This window comes from Pempheris klunzingeri, chromosome 15 (genome assembly GCF_042242105.1).
Source record: "Pempheris klunzingeri isolate RE-2024b chromosome 15, fPemKlu1.hap1, whole genome shotgun sequence".
NCBI classification, from domain to species: Eukaryota; Metazoa; Chordata; class Actinopteri; order Acropomatiformes; family Pempheridae; genus Pempheris; species Pempheris klunzingeri.
In genome coordinates, this window is record NC_092026.1 from 8,648,440 (window position 1) to 8,673,172 (window position 24,733).

General features: G+C 40.2%; 1 protein-coding gene across 1 annotated transcript in view; it reads right to left on the reverse strand.

Annotated features, from left to right (window-relative positions):
• tnr (tenascin R (restrictin, janusin)) overlaps positions 1-16,197 on the reverse strand; it is a 60,423-nt gene extending 44,226 nt beyond the window's left edge. The window contains exons 1-9 of the mRNA XM_070844647.1: positions 16,114-16,197; positions 14,334-14,556; positions 14,099-14,199; positions 13,866-14,028; positions 12,095-12,571; positions 5,394-5,513; positions 5,111-5,254; positions 4,117-4,232; positions 1,008-1,158 (exon numbers count right to left, since the gene is read on the reverse strand). Of these exons, the coding sequence (XP_070700748.1) occupies positions 1,008-1,158; positions 4,117-4,232; positions 5,111-5,254; positions 5,394-5,513; positions 12,095-12,571; positions 13,866-14,028; positions 14,099-14,199; positions 14,334-14,556; positions 16,114-16,197 (1,579 nt within the window). The remainder of the gene's footprint in view (positions 1-1,007; positions 1,159-4,116; positions 4,233-5,110; positions 5,255-5,393; positions 5,514-12,094; positions 12,572-13,865; positions 14,029-14,098; positions 14,200-14,333; positions 14,557-16,113) is intronic.
• Between the last annotated feature and the right edge of the window lie 8,536 nt (positions 16,198-24,733).

The window sequence follows — 24,733 nt, forward strand, 5'->3', positions numbered from 1 at the left end:
CTATTGGCTGACAGAAAATCAACTGTTGACAGTTATAACAGCTTAATTATTTCAGACTTTAATTTTGCCTAAATACGAAACATTTGCTTCTCCCAGCTTCTCTGTAATATAAATCATTGTAAACTGATGAGCTTTGGGTTTTGTTGATTGGACAAAACAAACAAGTTTAACTTGTCTCCCCAGGTGTAACTGACAGATTAATCTAGAAAAAGAATTGTTAGTTGCAGAGCTACTCACATTTATTATAAATATGAAATTACCTTTTTTATGTTCGATAGTATATGCGTATATTTTTAAAAAAAAATGTGATTAGTTGGTTTTATGCTTCCTGCTCAGGCCTGAAAACTTCCAAATCGTGAATATTTCTTTGTATTTTGACTCTACTTTTGAAAATTAATTAAGAATTTAACATGTTTGAAATCTAAGCAAATGTGTTGCATTAGGACTGTGTGGGTGATCAAGTTTGATAGACTGTGGCCTGGCAACACACACACACACACACCCTAACAACTGCTGTCACATTTTGATTAAAATATCGCTAAATCCTGATTGGTGCACCAAAGTACATTACATCACTTTTCTCCAACTGAACAACACCCACTTCAAACCAGTGACAAGAGAACAGACAAATCTGTCTTGTGAAATATCCAAGTGTTCAACTTTGCCAACTTTGGCAAAACTGTTTGTGATGAAGTGGGAGCCCATTGCTCAGTCTATGAAGCTAATTGAGAAAATAGATTTTCAGGGAAATTCACAACATTCCATAACAGTGATATATGTAGAGAGTATTTTAGATCTGTCTATTGCTTTTTACTCATATGCTTCAATAGACTACTGTAGGAAAAACCAAGGCTTTTATGAAAATAGGTATTCTAATTTAAGAAATCTAACTCAGAACTTACTATTAGACAGAGAGGTGAATGTATTGTCATTGTATTCATTTATATGACTGATGACATCATATCCTAATGTCAGGGTTTATCTGTATAGTTTCTCTTAATACATACATGTTGTGACAGTAGCAGTGACTGGCTGGCTTCGACCCTGATCACGGAGCGCCACCAGGTTAACAGTATACTCCTCTCCCGGTCTCAAACCAGTCTGCACAAAGGAAGTGATGGTGCTGGGCAGCTGTGCAGTCATCCCGCCATCATTGTCCTGATAGAAAAACAGAGATAGAAGTAAAGAGATGAAAAGTGACTCATGTCTGTTGCACACTGTTTGCATATTTTGAGGAAAATGTCAGCTTCTGTGTGGGTTAAACTTCCCTCAGTGGATATAAGGGATAAAAGACAATCCTCGCCAGTGACACATAAACAGTGACTCATGCAGTAAAATTCTATGCAGTAGATTTTCTGAACTCTACGCTTTCCTTTTCTTATGACTGATTGGTAAACTTTTGGATGCTTTAGCACATTAAATTCCCAAACTGTGTTGCTTGGCAAAAATGGGTATGTGTGCTACAGTGGTATTTCTCAGGCCATATTCTGCGGAGGCAGCACTCTGTACATTTCCAAAAGCCTGTCAGTCATCCATATGGAGCCCCTGCTATTCCCAGCTGTTCTCCGAGAGCCAGTGTTGCACATGCACTTCCTGCTGACACACAGATGTTACACCTACTGCTGCTCCAAGATTCCCAAAAGCCTGTGCTATGAGAGCTCATATTAAAACAGAACATATAACAGCTTGCAACTCCCTTGAATTAAAACTGTAATTAGAGATGTAATCCAGTTAATCACCTCAACTAAATTATCAGGGTGGGCAATAACACACAACGGTAATGTTCCGATAACAATTGGTGTTCAATCTCAATAATAATACCGCTAAATGAAGACAATGCTACATTATACGAAATAAATCACCATAACAGTGTATCCCACTCTCATCGTCTGTGTCAGCCTGCTTGTAATTAGTCATCATTCTCTCTGCTGACAAGGTCGCTTGGATGAGGAATGAAGAATGGCATTTTTAATACTTTTATTTTATTGAGCCAAAGAGTGACAATTATGCAGGATTGTTTGATTGCCCATTCATGCTTCTTGATTACTTATTAGAGGAAGTAGTGTTTTATGTAAGACAGCATATAATTTTATATGTCTTCTAAAAAAGTGCTTTTAATAATTCTCTTACTATTCATAGCAAGCAATGTAATGATATTAGATGCAAAATTTATGGGCAGCAATGATTAATATCTCAATAACTTTACTGCAATAAAGCAACTGATGAATGTAGATTCTTTATGGCTACTTTGTCTCCTAAATAATGAGTGTAAAACTTGTTAAATGTTGTCAAAGGTAGAGTCTGCGATTCTTTAGATTCAGCGAATATCTTCTCACAGCAGTTCTGTGTATGTGCTGGGAAAAAAAAATCTAGTATTCGCATGCAGCCCCGGTTCTGTAAATGGGAAACAAACAAAATGGCCTGGACCGAGCAACACAACACTATTCCAGCCAATCAGCAACAGGAGGCATTCATGTTTGTGCACTGGACAGGTGGAACAGGGGAGAAAGGGGCCAGTGGGAGCGAGAGGGACGGTAAATACCTAACTAAATATGCCAACTAGCTAAACATCAACAAACTTTCTCCAGAGAAGCTGTCTCCATCGTTTTCTATCCTTTTTTAGCAACCACATGCTAAAACCAAATTTTACACAGCTGTCATTTATATAAGGATACCCAATCTTTGCATACATTATTACTGTATAAGGACATTGCCAGAACAGATAATGAGGAAAAAAGGCAAGGATACTGATGCTATATGGTAAAACTATGATAATTGTGTGTGAGGAGGCAGACATGTCTCTATCAACTTATTAAGAAAAGCCCAAAATGGTGAAGTACAATTGCCCAATTTTTTTTGTTACAGTTTTTGTTACAATCGCAACAAAACACTGGCAGTATTGCATTTTACTGGAATTCTGAACTGTGGCTGTTTCTAACAGGTCTCGGAGATCACCCTGCCTCTCCCTCCCCCTCCCTCCCCCTCTCTTTCTAGTTCCCTTTTACAGAGTTGTGTGTTTGTTCGCACAGGCCAAAGCTTTCATGCCTACTTCCATTACGAGATTGTCAAAAATCACAATCCCCATTGCTGGATTAAATCCACAGGGGGGCGGGTCTGCCAACTCATAATATGATTTCCCCTGTGGCTGAAGTGAGGGAGGGAAAGCGTGGCGAGATAGAGGGAAGAGCGCATGCAGAATGGGGTGGAGGAAGAGAGAGGTGAATGAGAGAGAAAAAGGGGTGGTGGTACCGTCGGGGGTAGAGAGCAAAGGGTTGGAGAACTTGACCGAGAGGTGGTGCAGGGAAAGTAAAAACAAGATCAGGGGAAGAGGGTGGGGGGATGGAAAGCACTTGAAGAAGAGAGACATGGTTGATTTGATAGTAAGAGAGAAAAGGGAGGCCTAAAAGTAAAACAATGAAATTAGGAACCACACTGCGCTTTCCATTTAGACACTTTCTATCCTTAAAATGCCTTGAAATAAACACAATAAAAGCATCTTAACATCAGACTTAAGGCTTGAAGTCTGGCAGGACCAAAGGATATCCCCCCCTGAGAACACCTCAAAGGAAAAAACCAATTACTGTGAGAAGGCACGAGATTAGAGTACTGAGACTACCTGAGTTTACAGCGGGAATTAGAAAGAGAAATGTTTTCGCTTTCTGGCTTTGAACCTGGCCTTCCTATAGTTTTACAAAGGGTTATTCTGGAAAAGGGTTTAATGGCTTATCCACCTAATGGCCAATAAGCTTAAGACAATCCGCTTGTCTAATTTGGTATGGGCTTCAAGTTGAGCGAACCCCCAAGAAAACCTTAATCTATCAAGTTATTCGACTTCCTGTTTCTGCACAGAAATTCAAAGTTATTTAGAGATTGGCATTGGTGAGAATAAGAAAATAAAAATGAAAACCACACCGTTGCATCTGTGGTAGAGTTGGTTAGTCTGTCATTTACTGATGATTCATTAAAAGCATAAAGAAGTCAGTTTTCTTCCTTCAGCTCTTCTCACACACAAGGATAGTGTGTGGACCTTATCTTGCAGCATGCTGTAGTACAGTCTAACACTGGAACTCACGGACGAGGACACATACGCCGAGTGTTCGGACGGCTTTACTCTACCTTTGGGATGAAGCTGATCTCCCATCCATCGAAGGAATAGTAGAAGGGTTTCCACTGGACCTCCACTGACGTCTCTGTGATGGATTTAAAGACTAAACCATCTGGATTGGAGAGATCTGAAGAGGTAGCCAGAGACATATTATTGTTCTTCAGTGACCCTCACAGCCCATAAATCATTACTCCCTCTCATGCTGACAGTGTCCAGTGCTAAACCTTTCTGCTTTACAATTATTTTTCTGTTCTGTTGTCTCTGTCTTCATTAATTTTCTTTCCTTCGATCATGAGCAATGCTGCACTAAAGTAGACTAATGATTGCACATGATTGTTAGCATTGTTACTGATCAAAAGAGGTTTCATACGACACAGTGAAAACACTTTTTGTTTATGCTTTGATATGCAATGATTTCACTGATGACACTTATATATTAACCCTTGCAAGATTAGTTGCTGAACTAATAATCCCAACTCACAGTTTTATTTTACAAAATGCTGAAATTACTTTCCTCACAGGCGGCTGTGGTCTCATGAATCTTTCCAGATGGTTAGATAGAACATTTCATAATTAAGTTTAGCAAAGACAACCCAACAAATCTTATTATCACTGAAAAATGGTTGCATCAAGCTGAATTGCCCTAAAGTGACCTTATTACTTTGAATTCTGCAATCACTGAAATTAAATTCACTTATCTGTGAAATGGAGGATTCCACAAGCTGAGACTGAACTAATGGCAACATGCAGCTTGTAGTCAGCTGAGATAAAGTGGACAATTCTGTCAGGTCACATGACCTGGCATTGACACCTACTGTGTGTGTGACATCGTATGAATGGCTCGGCCCTTATGAAAATGCACATACAGCACAGAGAACATATCGTGAGATGCTGGCTTGAGGTGCTCTACTTCAGTTCATCGTGAAGTAAACATGGCATTATTGTTATTTCCTTTAGGATCCCATTAGGACATTTTGTCAAAACAACCCAGAGGACTGCACTTACAGGTCGAAACAGTAATGCTGGCAGGGACGCTGATACTGTTGTTAATGACAGCGAACACGTTGATGTTGTACTCTCTGCCTGCTTCCAGGCCTGAGATAGTGCAGGTGGTGATATTGCCGGGAATCCTTATCTCTAGTTGTACACCTGACAGACAGACAGGTAAAAAGATACACTGATACATGAATGCAAAGAGCATTTGTATGCTTTCAAGTCATTTTGAATCAACTGAAACTTTTATAACAACCTTCTTTGCTGTGAAAGGCGAGTACAGCTCTGTACTTACCTCCAGGGCTGCTTGGTGTGTAAGTAACTAAGAAATCTGTCAGCACAACTGACCCCTCCCAGTCCAGGTCAATAGTGCGATCAGTCACACCTCGTACCTTCAGGTTCATGGCTGGTGCCACTTTGGAGACAAAAAACACACACGCACACAATTTTCACAGTTATGTTTAAACAATTGCTATTTTCATTTAGTTTTTTGGGTCAGCATGTTTGGTCTTAAAATGATAAGTAAATAGTTCAAACAGTATCCTTTAGAGTAATTTCCTTGTATATTGCTAGTGTCACAAGATTGCAGCAAGCCAGATCATTCCTTAGCGGGAAAGCTGGACAAATCTACAGCTCTCATTTGTATGGCAAAGGGTTTTTCATCCTAGAAGACCTGGCGTGCTCAACTCAAATGTCTTTAGAGTATAATTGGTGCCAACCCAAAAGTCACAAAATAGCAAGTGAAGTCATCAGCACTCGCAAATAAGTCAATAATACTTTAAATAATGCACAGGAGCAAAAGGAAATGTGTTTCAGCCCTGGGCTTTCTTCCGTTGAGATATTTGTGGGTGTGACTCTTATTATACAGAAGCCAGGAACCTGCCAGTGATTAACAACCAAAACACAAAAACCATACAAATACCAAACATTAGTAAGACAAAAAGCAACAAGAAAATGTAAGTCTTATCAAACTCTGTTCTCTAAAATAAGTGACCCCCCAACTGACATGCCAATATGCATGTAATCTATGTATGTAAATATGTAAAGGTTTTCTCATACCCATAATTCATAATCTCAGTATCTCTTACAGAGAGCAGTTGGAAGAAAACTTGAAGCAGAGTCTGTCTCATCAGATTAACTTGTAGGTGCGACACGCAGCTACACAGAAAGAAGGTATATCTTCACCCAAGAAAAGTACACAGACAGAGGATAATTTCCCAAGAGAACTAGTGACTGATAAGGCTTGTGGATGTATGTGTCAGCCGGCAAAGTCCTGAAATTTAATATAGGTGTATCAACTAAAAATGTTATTTTGCTAAATTAGGACATTTGGAAATCTACACGTTCAATTATGTATTTATCAAAAAACTTATATAGAACAAAAGACCCTAAACAACCTACTGAATACATCTCAGACTCAAACCGAACTTCAGTTTCATGTAGTTTAGTTTATCTTAGTTTAGTTTAGATTAATTGACACAATAAGAGAGAGGACCCCTGGTCCTACATATCTGTAAAATGTCAAGCACACACCAAAACAATAAAGTCCAAGATTTCTTTTCATTGTGGTCCTTGATGTAAAGATAACATTTATGCAGTAGTCCAAGTGTCTACCATCAAATCTATTCAACAATAGAATCCAGCCATCCAGGGGTCAATGAAGGTCGGGTTGGGCGATATGAGAGTATGTACTATGAGATGGTGGAAACATGTCCACTTGTCCACCAGACAATCTCTGCATCTGTAATCGTTAAAGCCAAACAACAGGCTAAACCGTATTGTGTATGTGCATACCAGTCAGTAAAAGGACCGCATGTTTGTGGCAACAAGAGGCTGAGTGCTAACACAAGAGGCAGAAGCAGTGTCATTCATTCAGGCTGAAGTGGAGATAGTCCAGCCATAAGCCTGAGAGCTGCTGTTGAATGTAAATGTGGACGCATAAACAAGACTGTTTACAGCTCCCGCTGCCAAAAACAACAAGGAGGAGGAAGGGAGACAGGTGAAGGACATACAGGATGAGAAGACAAGACAGAGGGTACAAACAGTTTGGAGTTGGAGAAACAACGAGACAAATTCACAGACAGAAAGACAACAGAAGAGGAGAGCGGGAGAGAAAAAGACTAGACAAGATATGCTCCGGGAGAGTAAATGACTAACACAGAAAGACTGTCAAATGAGAAAGAATGAGGATGAAACAGAGAAGGAGAGACAGAGAGAGGAGCAGTCAGCGTGATGGTGTGATAAACAACTTTCACCTCTTCATCATCTCTACATCCTGTGATACAGGACTCTACAGCACAGCAGTGAGTCCTCCTCTGGGAGCATTTGGACACTCTAGTAGCCGTTTCAGCTCCATCCTCACACACACGACAGATGGGCGCCTGCTGCACAGTAGTTTGCTTATTTCGAAAAAGTGAACCTGCACAGGGGACAACTTGTGCAGCATTCACTTTGCTGGATTTATTTCATCAATTAGACTCGTCGCGTATATGAAGGAAATCAAAAGGAGCTATAATCCATGGCAGAGAAGAAGAGTGATTGAATGAGGTCATGCAGGAGCCTGAACAGACAAGCTGCTTCATGGTAAAGACATTAACTCTCATAACAAGTGAAGGACAAAATCTCAAGGGGGCCCTTAAGAAAATGTTACTAAAGACACAGTAAAGATAGAAACACATTGAGTATCTCATCTTGTTATTGCTGTTGCAACAGTATTGTGAAAGGTTATCAATGAGTGGTTAATTTAAATGCAAATGTATTGTTTACACTATTGAAATTGTCGTTCAGTATCGAGAGACTCTCTGACCTTTGTGATTGGGCCAGTGTCCAACTTCAGCAGCAATTTTCATTCCCTAACTTGATTTCCTTGTTTTCCTCTCTTATTCTAATTTCAATTTAAGCACATTTTGGTCCTGAGCAGCCTACAAGGTCTTAGGATGACAAACATCAAACATCACATCCCCATCCAGGTAGAATACATAAAAAAAATTAAAAAAAAGAATCAGCAGAAATATGAAGGGAAATCTGAAAAGAGCTTCTCGCCTGGTGTAAGAAAAATTTTATTTTGTTTTAAACTGTTTATCTACATAATGTGGGATGTTACATCTACACTGGTTATATCACTTGTGAACTAATTTAAATGCAGAAGATTTTTGTCTGTCTTAATTCCTGAAAAAATTGTGAAATTATTTCACACTTTCTCAAGGTTTCTTTGAAAAGGACAACTTGCTGAAGGTTAGTCAAGAATCTCGCCTGGAGTCTTAAAGTCTCATTAGGTCTCATCAGTATGCTATCATAAGCAGATAGGGCAGTTTCTACTGAACTAAAACCTTAAAAGGTAAAACTCCAGCTGACAACGGAGGTCAATGCATCATCAGAGGACTAGCTTACCTTCAGGCTAAAACATTATAATACTTGCTCTGATCCACGATAAAGACTCTGAATCTGTTGTATTTTGTATTTTGGGGGGTTTACACAACCTAGTTACACACTAACCTTGGGCCTGTATCACAAAGCAAGTTCAAGTTAGTCGGGTTGGGTTACCTGGTTTTACGAGGCCGAACACTGGTGAGCTTACATAACAGGTATCAAAAAGAAACTGATCTCTGATAGCTCTGGGTTTACCAGTCCAGCCACAAGCTTGTTCATGTGAAGTCAGTAGAGTCAAGAGCAATGCTTTTAATAAAATATGAGAAGAGAAATCAGACAACTGCTGTGACTTAGAGTAGTATTCAGCAAGCACAAAAATACGACAGGATGAGAAGCAATAAAAATGATAAAGAATTATTGATACAGTGACCAAATACTGCAATAAGTCTAGAAACACTATAGGTATAGGAATTGTTAGATATGCCTGAATATCCAGCTAACATGTAGAGCAGTCTTGATGGACTATGGGAAATAAAGTGTTCATCAGAGTTTATTACAAGTACTTTTTTGTGTGCTCTTTTTGTAATACTGTGTTCATGAGTTAAGAACTAAAAACTAAACATGGCTGTCAATCCAGACTGTAGTTAATCAGTACATTTTTGCTTGCTGGATTTCTAAGGTTGGATATCAGATATCAGATATCAGATATCAGCGTTGCTGCCAAACCCCTCTACTCTTTGTGTTACCTGCTTGAATTAAGCAAACTATTCATGTAAATAGTGGACAGTTTGAATAAACAACTCCAAGCATGCTGGATATGATTGTGCCCTTGTGTGCATAGCTACTGTAAAGTCTATCCAACAAAGTTTCCAGTCCATCCACACCACCTGTTATTGCTATGATGTTTTACTACTGGTGTAAAGTAAATTAACTGAAACTATGCTAAAAAAAAAAAAAAAAAAAAGGCCTGTGGGGTTTCCTATGCTGAAATGCAACTTTGGTTTGTAATCCCACGCTCAGTCCACAAAGGAGGGGCACAGTAGACCTTTGCTAAATGATCAGACCCACATTCACGACTCTTTTAATTGGCAAAAAAGGCAGCTTCAAAATACATATTATCAAAGATGATCTGTCATACAGAATAAAATAATTTCTATTCAGTGCAGGAGAATGGTTTTGAATATTGAAGGACTTTTGCTGCAAGCTACAACAAAATTTCATCCACAACCAGGATAACAGCAGGTGTCTTTAAGGCGCTATGAATGGCACAGAGAAATGTGTGTTCTTTGCCTGTATGGCTGTCGGACTAAATTCTGGTTTGAGTTCACTTGTATGGTAAGATGCATTGTTACATGTGTGTGAAAGACCTTTAACATCACAGTTAAAGCAGTTAACATGTTTAACAATATAACTGACAACTGTAACTGCACCTACTTTATACAGTAGGCTTCTAAATTGCTACTATGGGCTGACCTGCTGTTCAGTCCAACTTGACTGATGCAATATAGCAGAACAGGGCAATAAAATAAGGCAATAAAATGAGGGTCCGATCCTGCATAAGAGCAGCGCTGAGATCCACAACTATGTGAGAAAAGTAAATGTCAGTTGTCACCGCTGCCGCACTCAGAGGATGTCAACAATGTGAGAATGTCACCGCTACTTCCCCACTGTCGCATCAGGACTCACCAAAATGATCATGGAATTCCTCTGCTGTCAAGATGAAATGCCACTCTTCAGCAAAAGTTGATCTCTGCTTTGTGGGCGAATAAATCTTCCCATAAAAATGCACTATGTCCTACCCCACGCCTGAAACATTCCATTTAAATTCAACAGCCTCCATTATTTCTCATGGTGAGAAGAATACAGGCCGCCATAATTGAAGAAAAAAAATACATCCCGCTTTCTTCAGCTTTTGATAACGTGAAGCGCTTAAGCCTGTCACCCTACAGGTCTCTGGTAATTGAACTGCTTCGTTTTGTATTCAGCAAACTATCCCCTACAAGCAATGGCTATTTTAGCCTCTAATTGCAAAGAAATAAGCAATTCGGACTTCCTTACTTGGTATAGATATTAAATGGGAGGACAGCAAGGCGGAATCAGCCTTAGTAATATGATTTGCCATCCCTGTCTTTCTGTTGCTCTCTCTCCTGTCTGTCCTCATCCTTCACTTTGTTGACAGCTGCCTAAAATGGCAGAGCAGGATCTGATATTTCAGCGTGGAGAGCTGGGTTTGAACAAAGGCAAGCACGACTCAGAAAACTGTCTCAGCTGCAGTTAATGTGACAGTTCTCTCCCTGGATGAATGTGACTTTTGACAAATGAATGCTGTTACACCTTCTGCTGTCCAACAAGTCACGCGTGCCGCCACCTGCACTGGAAGCACACAGGGGTTTATTTTCCAGGGCTGCACGTATACTAAAATGATGGGGTTAAGAGCTAATAGACACAGCAGTGAGAGAAAGCTTTACATTTGTAAATCCATACAACCAATCAGATTATCTACACGTGTCATGGAGCATGGTGGGTATGGAGGTTTATCTTCTATCTAAACACTATACTAGGTGGTTTAATTAATTACTTCCTTTATTCTTGTTAAAGGAGTGCTGATAAATGGCATCCCCTGCTGTAGCCTTTATCTGTCTGCAAATCCTCAGTAAGCTAAAAGTTAGAAGTTTTCTGTTGCATTCTTTATCTAGTGGTGAAGGATCAGTTGCTTAATCAACTAATCAATCTTCAAAAATGAATCCCCAACAACTTTGATCCAGTTATATATCATGGCCAAACATATGGTGTTTTTTGCTTTTGTCTGTTTTACATCATTCTAAAATCTTTATGTTTATTTTATGGACTATTTGAATCACCTGAATGACTTTGAATGCCTGAGCCCAAAGGTGCCCCTTTAGATTTAAGAAATTTGAAATTTGTTTGACTGATGTTGTTAACAAAAATGTATAAGAGTTTTACATCTCACCTCTATTAAAATACACTCCCTTGCTGCCCTTGAGTGTCACATATTGGCTACATCTAACAGTGTAAAAGCATCCACAGCTAGATGTTCTGTCTTTAAGAGTAGCTTAAGGGAAATTATCATACTGTTTCTTGGGTTTTTTTTAAGTGGCAAAGATTAGTCCTTTCATATTTTTGTAGAATTACTCCCACACTGCAAGTAAACAAGTTAAAGAGGCATCGAGATGCTATTTCTAAAGATACTCACTGGACTATAATCTGAAGCATGCATTCAATTTTTGCACCCAAATAAACCTCAGTGATAGTGCCAGAAATTTACGAACAGAAAATGCCCACATTACAGTGAAACACTCTCGGCAATGGATGCGCTCCATCTAACGTTGCAGCTCTAATTCCAAAAGAAACCTGCTTTTGCTCAAGAATTCAGTGTGAATTGTCTAAGGGTCACTGAGTGTTGTTCTGAAATATGTTTAGGTTGGATTTCTGCTATGAGTTACTTGATCCTGGTCACACTGACAGCAGGTGTTAAAGGAGGACAACTTCCTTGCCCAGAGTTCATGCTTCTGGGAACTGACCACAAATGTCAGACAAACTACTTTTTATACTTGACAACAGTCAAGAGGATCAAACTGGTGTAAAGGATAAAATGTAATAGCCTACCAGAGTTGCAGTCATCTCCAGCAAAGCCATCTTGGCAGGAACAGAACCCATCCTTGCAGACTCCCTTCTTGCTGCAGTTGTTGGCGCAGTAGACCAGCGAGCAGTCCTCTCCCACATACCCGGGCCGGCACTGGCACGTCCCATTGACACACACCCCCTGGTCCGAGCAGTCATTGAGACACCTTCCGACCATGCAGTCCTCACCAGTGAAGGACTCTTCGCACACACACTCCCCATCGATGCACAACCCACGGCCCGAGCAGTCTGAAGGACACCGAGGCTCTGAACAGTTTTCGCCTCCAAAGTCACGGTCACACACACACTCCCCTTCCACGCAAACCCCCTGGCCAGAGCAGTCGTCCGGGCAGCGAGGCTCGGAGCAGTTTTTGCCGGTCCAACCTTCCTCACAGATGCAGCCACACAGGTCAAAGCTGAAGCTGCCATGGCCACTGCAGCCTGGGACAAAGTCCAAATGACCTGGGAAAAAGGTATATGTATTATATACAGTATTATGTGACAACGTGCTGCTTGATTCAAACACAGAATAGCACACACAATAAAACTTAAAGCGATTGTTTTATTTTACAAGCAACTCACAAATTAACACATCCAATCCTCTTTACATTCACATTAGGAGTGAGTACCAGGAACTGAGATCCAGCTATTTCTTGGACTTCCTGATGATGCTGGTATTTTTAGCATTGGTGTAGTTCTGTGACTGTGTGCGTGTAAAGACAAGCCTCTCCGAACCCCATTAACACTACCACACCAGTGATTGTAGTGTTTGTAGTCCCAATTAAAATTGGCGTTATAACAGCAATTAGATGAACAAAGCAATATATAGTTCAGCAAGTGGTTTAATCAGACCTTCATCTTGAATCAGAGTAATTGCCCAAGGTCAGCACTGTAAAGATGATCAAAATACTTCCATATAACTACTCTGACTCTACTCCAGTCAGATGACTCTGGATGCTTTTAAGATTATTTATGTTCTAATGAACATATCACCACATAATCTAATCTAATACCAAGTAACAGAGGGAATTCTGAGAAAAGAGTGACATATTCTTAAGAAGTCATCATTTTAAAAACATGAAAAAACTTTCAGCCTTAGTTCACATGCCTCAACAGCCTTGATGGGAGGAACAGCAGTCAAGACATCATTGAAAAAGTGCCTCATTTTGTGCACTTCCATCTAGCCATCGTCTTCTTCAGCCAAGCATTTCATCCTCATTCTGATTCAGATCATGTCTGCTGGAGATAATCATATTCTCACCGTAGAGATGAAGCGTTTTCACAAAATATTTGAATGGGGTGATGGTGTCAATGGAGCAGATCCTTTAACCATAATATATCCTATAACTCTATCCCCTCATATTATAATGGCAGCATCTCCTGAATAGTGAACAAAATTTTTACCAGTAGCAAAGGTTTCTCTACACCTTTTAGACCGAGACTGTGCAGCAGAAGAAAAAGTTGCCCTCCAGCATCAATATTCTGCTGCCGTCTGTCTCCTCTTCATTCATGTAATAAACAGTTTTTTCTGCCTGTTTTACCTATAGTACCTGTTTTTTTCCTTTTGCCACATATGAAACAGCCTCTTTTGAATGTTTTTCTCTTGCAGTTCTTTATATCTTTGCTTTCAAAAGCCTAATGGCTGATGAGTGGTTGACCAGAGGTTTTTTTTGTGAAAATACTTCAGGCAAAACAGCTTGTTTAAACAAAAAACATCCTCCAGCTTTATTTGGTTACATTGTTAAACAGCACTCACCCATGGCTGAGCTCTCGCCACAGCATCCAGATCCACACTGAGCTCTGAGCAGGGAAACTTCTCTCTCCAGCATCTCCACCCTGGTGGCAAGCTGCTGGATCGTGGTTGTTGCCGGACAACCACATGCAGCTTTTGGGATGTTGATGCGGTGAGTGAATGTTACCTGAAAAGCAACAATTTGGTTAACAGTGGGGCAATTAAACAAAAATGAAATATTCCCTAAAAACATCTACCTGGCTGTCAGCATCCAGTGTCTGCTCAGTGTATTCTGTTGGTCCATTTGGATCCACTGGAGCCTCCATGGGAGGTCTGGACCCCAACTCAGCATGAGAACCTGTCAATCAAAAAAAAGGTCTAAGTACAGTGTATTTGTGTGTCTCTATGTGAACAAAATGTGCCTCCAGGACTGCAGATAAGACGTCTGAAGTGAGTTTAAACCCAAACACTCGATCGATCAGACGACCTCACCATCACCTGGGTCAGGTGGTGCGGAGGCGTCCAGGTCGACAGAGCACAGAGACTCCAAGGGTACATTGATGTTGTAGACGTGGTTAAAGACCACAGGTTGCTCCCTCAGGGTCTGGTTGCCGGACAAATCAGAGGTGGCCTGGTCCTCCCCTGGGGTCTGTCTCCTCACTCTGGTGGTATGAACCAGCTTGTTGTCTCCTGATGGAGCAGCATGAGCGGCACCCTGGAGAGAGACACAATATGAAACAAAAACACTGCACGTGGTTTGGGCTCAGGGGTTTCTAGTTGTTTTTGTCCTTTTATAGCTTGTGTTTACAGAATGATGGAGTGAACACTAAGAAAAGAACCCAGGGGAACAAGATGACACTAATATACTGTATATGAAGGATTTTCTCACAAGCTGCACCACAGACAGAAACAATTTTCACGATAAAAATTACGGTCATTTGCACAAAATGTGGTGACAGATCATTATTTTCAAATTGTTCTTTCTTTTTGTCTGGCAGAGAGCACAAACAATTTCTAACATTAGAGAAAGCAACATTAAAGGGAAAAGAATAATAAGCAGAAAATATAACCAGACACCCTGGTTTGACTGAGTACTGTGCTCACAACTTGTTGAATATTTTTCTAAGTGTGTTAAAAATTAAGAAAGAGTTATTAGTATATAATTACTGGCAATATCTGGGTGCAAGTGACCATTCATATGACCCATTTCCTGAATACAACTAGACACAGCAGATCCATCAAGATGCTGTGGTGAGAGCTTAGAGGTTTGTTTCTTTTCTTGCCTTTCCAAAACCAAAACAAGAGTAAAGGGAATAGATTATACATTGCATTTATGTTATTAAATGTAAACTGCAAATGTTTGCATGTCCAATTAAGTAGCTTTCTATCTGCAGTAGTAACCAAACATGAGCTTGTGATATTAAAGGTTGCATTAAAAAAGCTGTGTTCATTTCTACACTGTGTTGTATTCCTTCAACTAGTGGCATCTGATCCTGGATGTTATTAGAGTTTTGGCAACATTAGCAGCTCTGTCTCACTTTTTAATTTGTGGAAGTTTACTCAGCCAACTGTGCTACCCAAGCTGGGGTTAGATTGAACACATCTGTTAGCAGGGATTAAAAAGCAAGAAAGATTTGTGAGCCTGAAAAGTTGTCCAGGAGGAAATGTGTACTATTCAATTAAGTATTATGTGAATTTAACAATGTGCCATGCCTGTTCAGGCACAGAGGCGGCAACATTAAGCCCTGTGTTAGTCCTCATCATAATAAGCCAAATAATTTCATTTTGTGTCAGATCAAAATACCAGTTTGAACTTTCACTAAGTCTAGCTCTACTTTACAAAACAAGAACACTGTTAGTTCTATATTTCTATATTGTCTTCGATGCATCAACTAGAGAGGACGGTGACTTATTGCCTGGTGCATGTAGATTTCATCTCAGTCTTTTAGCTCAGTGTAATGGCCAGAGGGCCCTCGTCAACAGTCAGTTGTGACACACTAAGTTCTACTTTGTATGATAAATGTACAGGAAAAGAAATATTATAAAATATAAAAAACATGCAGAAAACATGCAGGTTGTCTCCATCAACACTTCGCTTTGATGCTCGAACGGGCCAGGGTAGAAATTGAGTGGATTTTAGCCCAAAGTCAAGTGATTAACATGGCTGCCAAAAATAGTAGATTGGAAATAAATAATGAATGTGAAAAAAAAGCCTTGGGCAGCTCTACTCAGTAAAAAATGGTCAGAACTATTCTGTTGGAACAAATTTTACCTGTAGAGCAATAAACAGAGCCAAAGCCAGGATCAGTCCTGGTGTGGGCACAGTGGCCCTGTGATGGTGCTGTGCCAGTGGCATGCTGGGAAAAAACCTCACCACTCCCGTCCACTCACACCTGTAGAGGAGGGAGAGGAAGAGAGAACGAAAGAGTTGGTTAGAGTACATTTCGAGGGGAAAAGCAATCAGCAATGGTTGTATAAAATGTGTTCTCAAAGCACATACTGTAGTTGTTAGTGAGCCAATATTAACAAACATCTGTTCATGTGTGTGTGTGTGTGTGTGTGTGTGTCTGTGCATGTGTGAGGTGTCCCACTATTATCAGCTTATCCCCTGTAAATGGTAAATAAATGCCTCTGATCTGATTTCAAATAATTGGCTTTAGAAGGAAAAAAAGATACTCTTCCAGGGATTATGGAAGTGGATAAGAACATTTGAATGTATTTCACTGAGCAATGCCAAATATTTGATCTTTCCACTTGGGAGGAATACAGAAATATTGCTCAGGGAGAGAGTTGATAGATGGATTTCAGTAGAGACATTGTTTGAATGATGCAGCTGTAATCCTCTCCCCGTTGAGTGGGGAAGAAAGAAGAAGGACGCTCTGAAATAAAAGCCGCACAGAGGAAAAACTGATGCGGATCCTTCAAGCACACTCAGATGGAACAGTGCAGAGATGAAGTTTGCTTTTAATGTGGCTATTTGAGTGTACTAAATTTGGTCACTATCAGCTGAATCAAGCTTACTAAACCTGCAAAGATGAATTATAATGCAAGTCTGGGGACTGCTGTTTTTTAGAGACTGAAAAGCAATTATATCAGAAGCATTCATGTATCCTGACAATAATTTTAAGCGCATTTTTTGTGGGTTTTAGCATGTTTATGCCGCTGTTGGTGTGGATGGAAGAATGTTCAGAGGGAGTTAGAAAAAAGCATCTCACAGATGAGCCTGTGTAGTCTGTATTCAAGAGTCTCTTTTATCAGAACAATGCATCTCATATTGGTGAAGCAGGCTATTGCTCTCAGCTGGCGCCTTTTGTGAGAGCCAGATGGAAGTCTTCTTATCACACCTAACTGGCTCTTTTGATCATTTAGGGTGGAAATGTTGAAACATCAGTGTATTTGCACATAAATAAGAAACAGAGAGAGAATCCCAGTGTGTGTGAGCCGTGCGTCATTTTAAGTTTGTCTCAGTGAAGGAAAATACTTCTTGTTTTTTTTTTTTTTAAATGGATGCATACTCAATTTGCCAGACTTCCTTCTTCTCACATACTGAAGTTTCCCAACACTGTCTCACTTCACTTTTAAGATCCTTTTTGCCCACCTGAGCACATCATTTATTTCTAGGCACCATATGTGTATGTATGTGCAGGTTTTTGTGTGTGTGGTGAACAGAAACGCTCACATAAAGAATGTCGGCAGGTACAGTATGTCATAAAAGAGCCATAGGGGAAAGATAGTCGGTCATATGTTACAATCTACTCCATGCCTCCCTTCAGACGCTGCTGCTAATGTTTTTAAAAACGGCTTTGGCCTTGGACTGGAATCGATTACCACTGTCGCCTGCACCACGCTGAAGAGATGGAAAATGTTCTACTTTGAAACCTCACCTCAAGCATGCAGCTGCTGTCTGACACGACACGAGCCATTTAACCGGTGAATTCACCAAACAAATGAGAAGCATGCAGATGATGAAGGAATGAGAAAAGCCAGCTGGAACCGTCTTTTTCACAGACATTAACTAAAGCAGCGTCCCTTCGGCTAGCTTCACTAGATGGCTCGCATGCATGCTTAAAAGATGTGATGATGATGAGAAATGGCACTACATGGATGTTTCACTCACTTCCAGTAATATGTATAATAGAAAACAGCTCTCTAGATCAACTTTTGTCTTAATATTGGGTGTCCAATAGAGTCTGAACATTGGTGAAGGATTCTCTAGTTTAAACTAGAAAATAACTGGACTTAATTAGCTGGAGTTGTACCAAATTAACATTATTAAACAGTCAGAAATCACTGACTTGTAAAGCTTTACCAACTATACTAAAGAACTCTGACCAAGATCTGCAGGTCAGGTTATTGGATCTAAACTGTAATTGTTTTAATGGTTAATCCAACATGTGGCCCAGGGACAAAACACTTTGTGTGAGACAATGACAGATTTGCAATGGCGTTGATTAATGTGCATTGTGCCTGTGAGCGAGCGAGCGAACGAATAAATAAATAAATAAATAAATGAATAAATAAATAGCAAGCTACAACCTATAACTGGCTGACAATGTCGGCCATGCCAATGTATCAGTTAGGTCCTGTTTTATACCAGTTTCTGAAACTTCTCTTCTACAACAAAGAAAAAATGGTAAAAATAGATGAATCATGTGATAAAATTGTCATGCAACCTTTTCTATTTCACCATAGACAAAAGAGATAAAGGTCTCGTATATGCATGCAAAGTGTCCTCCTTTGAGGCATACTACATTTAAACACCTACCAAATATAGAACCATACACTAACACAACCCTATACATAGTTTTACACTGGCAGCGATAAAAGTTTGAAAGCGGTTCAAAGTCACAGGATTACACTTGAGTCATTGGGTCATGGTGCAGACTGATGCCTACAAGCATTTCCACACACAACGAGAGAGGAGGTTTTTCATGGAGGCTCAATTAAGGACAGACCCACTCATTCAGAGTGAAGAGAATCCACATGCTTCAGGCACTAAAACTGGCTTCATTTACTCACTTTACTTTCAGGAGCAGGAGAACACACGCTCACAAGCGTATCAGCCAACACAATCACGTGCACTGATACACACACTACAGTATCCATACAGTCACATGCACTAATATGCACAGGGAAATGCACATCAGCACGTCTCATGTATCACGCGTTTTTTTTCTTCAACAGTCCACCTGCCTTGATTGTAATTACTTCTGTCAGCAGGCTGCGTCTCGATCTAGAGATTCTTTCTAAATGTGTAAGTACAAAAAATTTTGTAGTCATCTAGCTGCATGGGAAACTGTGTGTGTGTGTGTATGTGTGTGTGTGTGTGTGTGTTCACGTCTCCTGCTTATTCGTAACTTAATATTATGTGCGTGTAGAAAGATATAGTTTAATGACTGTGTGAGAGGGCTCTGAAACAATGCTGTCATTTTATGTATTACCTGGTGATTTTTTGAGAGAAATTGGATGAGTTCACCCCCCGTGGGGCTGAAATGAAAACTGCCTGTTCCAATTATAATAAAAACCATCAGGGCACTTTATGCAAAGAGAGAGGTAAAAATATTCATCTTATACAAAGGAGACCACTCTGCAAAATATCCCAACTATAAAATGAATCACAAAAACCAGCATGCTTAAAAGTTTGATATAAAAAATACTTTGATCTTGTCTGTCTAACTTTTTTCATCTTTGTTAGATTACAATTCCCTCTGAGGTGAGCTTTTGATTTTTTTTATCTTCAATCTTTGACAATATCTTTCTCTTTCATCCACGCTTTGGTTTACGGGCAGGTGAGTCGAAGAGAACTGAATTTAAACATGCAAAGTGTAATTACACTGAGACACTAATTCAATCTTTGTCATGTGGATGCTTCAAAGAGAATCTTTTTATCAGTATATACAGATGTGATGCTGGACAATGGGAGAGCGAGTGCTAAATGGCAAATAACTGCGTCTTAGTTATATTGCAAAGATGATGTAATAATGAAAGTATAAACATATAAAACAATATATAAAATGACTGATGATGAGTATATAAAATTCTGATTATGAAATGTCGAAATGATAAATGGATTGCTAGACGTTTTAAAGTAGCATTCATAAAGCTATCCCTTATTGAAAAGTAGTTACTGAGGAGCGTGCTCAGCCTCTCTACACACCCTGGGTGAACAAAGTCAATGGCAAATATTGGAAGAAACATTGTGTTTCTTTGAAAAATAATAATAATAAACTTGCTTCCTTTTCCTTAATGCCCCCAGAGTCAAAAACACATTTACAGACTAATACCATTACATTAGTGTCTCATCTTTCACAAATATCCCCCCGAAGGCACAGTTGAATAGTCATGCATGCATACACACAAGCACTCACCACATGTATTTGATGCATATACGCACAAGTGAAGGGGGAAATTAGAGTTAGAAAAAGGAAACGTATTGTAGATGAGGAAGTTTGAGTCAAACATTAGTGGAAGGAAAATATGCATTTTGTATTTTTTTGAAATTTCTGCCTTTGATTTTCACATTTATGTGGCTGATACAGCTGAATTTCATAACTGTAGAAAACAGAAAAGAGATGAGAAAAAGCAGACTAAAAGACAGAGGACACACACAAGGAAAATACAAAAATAGGTACTAATACATACAATCATTGTTGGATTTCAATTCCACTGTCCTTCACTCAAGGCTACCTAACAACAAACTTATTCCTGGATTTGTACCACAAGCTGAACCTTTTTGCTAGCTTTGGTTTGCTTTTAGCCAAAGTAGAAAACTCGCTAGCTCTCCAAAATTTTCTTCAGGGTTGAATCCCTCCAAGACACTATGACACCAGCTTGCATGTGCCAGTCACAGGCTGCCACCTGACCTTTTAGATTTAGTATGATGCCCTGTGCAGAGTGCCAGCAGCTCCTGAAGGCTAACAAGAGCAGAACTATCCTCACCCATCTTCATCAACTTGACCTCTAAAGGCTAAAAACACACTGGCGATGAGCTGCTCATCTTTAGCTATAGTCTTTAGACTAGAACTGAATGTACAATGTCCAGTGACATACAGTACAGAGCTGTTTCCATGGTGCACCAGCGAACCATTATTCTCTTAAATGAACCTGTTTGCCGTTTTAGTAACTCACCGCGAACTTGAACTGCATTGAAGTGTTAGGAGAGCCAGAGTAGGAAGGGTGTCTGTAACAATCAGGCAGTGCGATGCAAATTTCACTTTAGGGATTACTGGGATTCGTGGTTGCAAACACCAGGTTAAAACCTCACACTGCAAAGGGGTTTATGCAGCTTTGTGGCTTATCAGGCGACGCTCATACTTCTAAACAGACCCTGATTCAAGGGCTTACTTATTTTTGTGGATTATATGTTGGCCTATTTGACCTTGGTATTCACTCTGTAAACACTTTATTAGGCGAACCTATGTGGGAGCAGATATGATCCCAAAAAAATCTTTGAGGCAAAAAATTAACAAGGTGCTGGGGATGCTCATTAGGGATTTGAGGGATCAGGTTTCTGTATGTTATAACAGATTTTTTTTTTTTCAGCAACACATTCTCGCTCCTGTTTCACCATCTCCGTTCTGGGCAGACCATGGATGTTTCTATCATGTTTCCTGAATCACCCAGGGATGACTCACAGAGCTCTTATTTCCGTACTCGTTTCTCTCCTTCCTTGGTGTTTTCCTCTGACCCTCCTCGTTGATAGCTTTGTTTTTAAAGTCAGAGCTGCCACTGACTGCATGAAATTTGTTGATCACTGTAAAGTCAGTGCACAACTCTGCTGCTTATAAAAAAGAAAAAAAGAAGGAAAAAAAAGAACTTGCTGATTTCAATCTTTAATCGAGCAGTAACTGAACCTCTTGACCCTGTGTGCATACTTCACATATTCAACAGCAGTCACATTATTCACTGTGGAGCTGGCAGTATGGGTCAACAAGCAAGTTTGCCTACTAAAGTAGCCACTTACTGTATGTCCCTCATCTTTTTTTTGTTATTCCAACTACATACCACTGTGGTGGTTTTGTGACTGTTGGTCAATAAAGTGTGGGTGATAAGTGTCAGACGCAGAGGTGGTTGCATGTGTGCAGCAGCTTTTTCACTTTTTCTGGTTTAAGTCAATCAAAAAATACATTTGATATTGAATATTTGGTGGCAGTTAAGAAAAAAGTACTTTCTGATTTCCTGAACTTGTCAGTGACTCTAAGATCAAACCCACTGGTTCCCACTGACACAAGACTTGATAATAATCTTAACAATCAGCCACAAATAAATTCTTTTAATTTTCATTTAATTTGTTAAACAGCTGGATGATGTTGTTTTTTTGGCAAATGAGTATAGTAACTAGTATTTTTGTTGTGGCCAATTTTCAGCCATGGATTAAGACAAAATCGGTGTTCTAGCAAGTATACCTTATCTTAATGAGGGAACATGTCACCCAGTGCAATGATGGCTCCCCGATGTGTTTTCTGGACATCAATGGAGCTCTATGGCACAGAGGAATCAGATGTATCAGGATTTGACTACAAAGTCAAAACTTTTTAATGGCTGTATTTCTAGACAGTTTAGAAGATAGAGCCTGTCACAAAAAAAAGAGTGTACATTTTGTTGCTTTGGACGTCCTTTATAACAGACATTAGTATTACTATCTGACTAGGACGTGAAAGCATTTGTATGCAAAAGTCATTGCGCTCTATGGAGACTAAAATTTGAATCTGTTTATTGAACAAAATATTGTGATTAAGTTAAAGGTCAACTTCGGTTTTGGAAAAAGGAAAAAAGAGCCACACTGGCATCAACAGAATTACATGGGGTTTCATGGGGCTGTAACAGCTTGTACTTAGTTCTCACTGGAGGTGTGGAGAGTCTTTCATGACTCCTTCATAAGGAAAAAAAACAAAAAGATGACAGCTTGTTATTACCACAACTGTATTAACAGCTGCTGCGAGCCATTTTCCCTCCCTCGTCCAGAATGATTCCTTCACCACAGATGAGTGAAAGGAGCCACGACTTGTGGGAGTGTATTGTGCTTGCAGCTGAGTAGCAGAGAAGATGGTAAAATTCACAACGGGTCATGATGGTTCTATCCCTGTGGGCTCTCTCTCCAAACACGCTGTACAGACTGCATTCACACCTAACAGAGCACCGCTGGAGGGGCTGTGCAAACATGCTACACCTGCACACACACGTACACATATATATGGTTAGTAAATGATCCTTATAAAGAACATACATAATGCACAGTGCAAATAACTTGGGGAGGTTTAGCCTTTAGAAGATTTACAAGATAAACTATTAGGAATACAAAATCTCAAGAAAAGATAACTAAACGTTTGCACGGAAAGAAATAGCAAAATGACGCATTAATGTACAGAAAGTAGTGAAGGCAACATGATTACAGGGATTTACTAATGAACATAATGGAAGAAGAGGAGGGCTGAAGAGACACAGAAAAGAAAGCTGAAAAAGAAGAAGAGAAAACATCTTAACAAGCCTCTCTCATCCAGCCAGCTGTATCGTGAAACGAGAAGCAGCAACTGAGTGCCTCACTTCCCACATACTGCTCATGATCACAGTCTCTCTCTGAATAAATGTGTGTGTAGGTGTGTGTATCTGTGTATTTTAGCAGTTGGGAACCCACAAGAGATTAACATCCCTGTTGGATTATGGAAGGGATACATGCTGGAAAGCTCCATTAACTGTGTGTGTGTGTGTGTGTGTGTGTGTGTGTGTGTGGCTCTCCTTCCATGGCTACAGGGCTTTTTTAGACTGTTGCCACCAATATAAGCACTTGCTATCTGCCCTGTAGACATAATGTCTCAATCTGTGTATGTGGTCTCTTTCCTCTCCACGGCCCTTGGGGGGCTCAGTGAGAACAGATAAGTCAGCCTTGGGAGCAGCTCAGTGTGACCACCCCTTTACGAGTCGAGGTGAGGACAGCAAAAACGTTTATGAAGCAGTCGCCCTCTGTAATCCAGCCGCAACAGTAATCTCCACTGCCTCCCCAGCTGCGGAGACACAGCGACGCACAGTCCCTCTGGAGAGACACTGTGATCATGAGCATTCAGCGCGAAGGGAAGCTTCAAGTGCTGCTTGTGGTGTGAGTTGCTGCAGGCTGGATGTCGGTCTCAGGCCACAACTGGTACCAGGGGGCAGGACACATCCATCTGCTCAAATCTTTTCAATCTGCTGTGTCATAACGTGGAGTCAGGAGAGAGGAGAGTGGCCAGGTGGACAATTTTTCTGCCGTACTCACACTTTCTCTTCCTATGATTTTATTCACCACTTTCAAGAAAATCACCTCTGCTCTCTGCTGGTCCGTCTTCTCTTATTTGCTGCTCTCATTCTTTATTATCTCTACTTGTCATTTTCTCCATCTCTTTTTATCCCTCTGATAGGGTTTTCATTTTCTCTCTTTCTCTGAGGATTTTCTTTATCCTTAAGAGTCATTTTTTCACTCTGCACGTAAAATCTGTTCTTCCAGAGATGTGCTGTATAATGACATATCTTTGGCTGATTCTTGGGGTGAAAGCCACATACTGTAGCGACAGAAAGACTGAATTTTCTCTCTGTTATGTTCGTTGCTCTCCCTCTCTTTCTCTGGCAGCAGCCCTGTTGTCCCCTCCTTGCTCGCCCTATGGAAGTAAAGCCATAACCTCCATTTGCACAGGTTAATGTGCAGCCATCTCAACATGAACACAAAACCAATACCAGGCCTTCTTGCGTGGGTGATCGCTCATTCTCTCTCTCACTCTCTCTCTCTCGCTCTCTCTCTCTCTCCACCTTGTAAATTGGACTCTGGCAACATTACGATGCTTTTCTCATTATTCCCATCACTCTGGCCAAATTGCCTTGTCTTTCAGGACCATTGGGCTCTGTTCATTGGCTGCTCCTGCAAC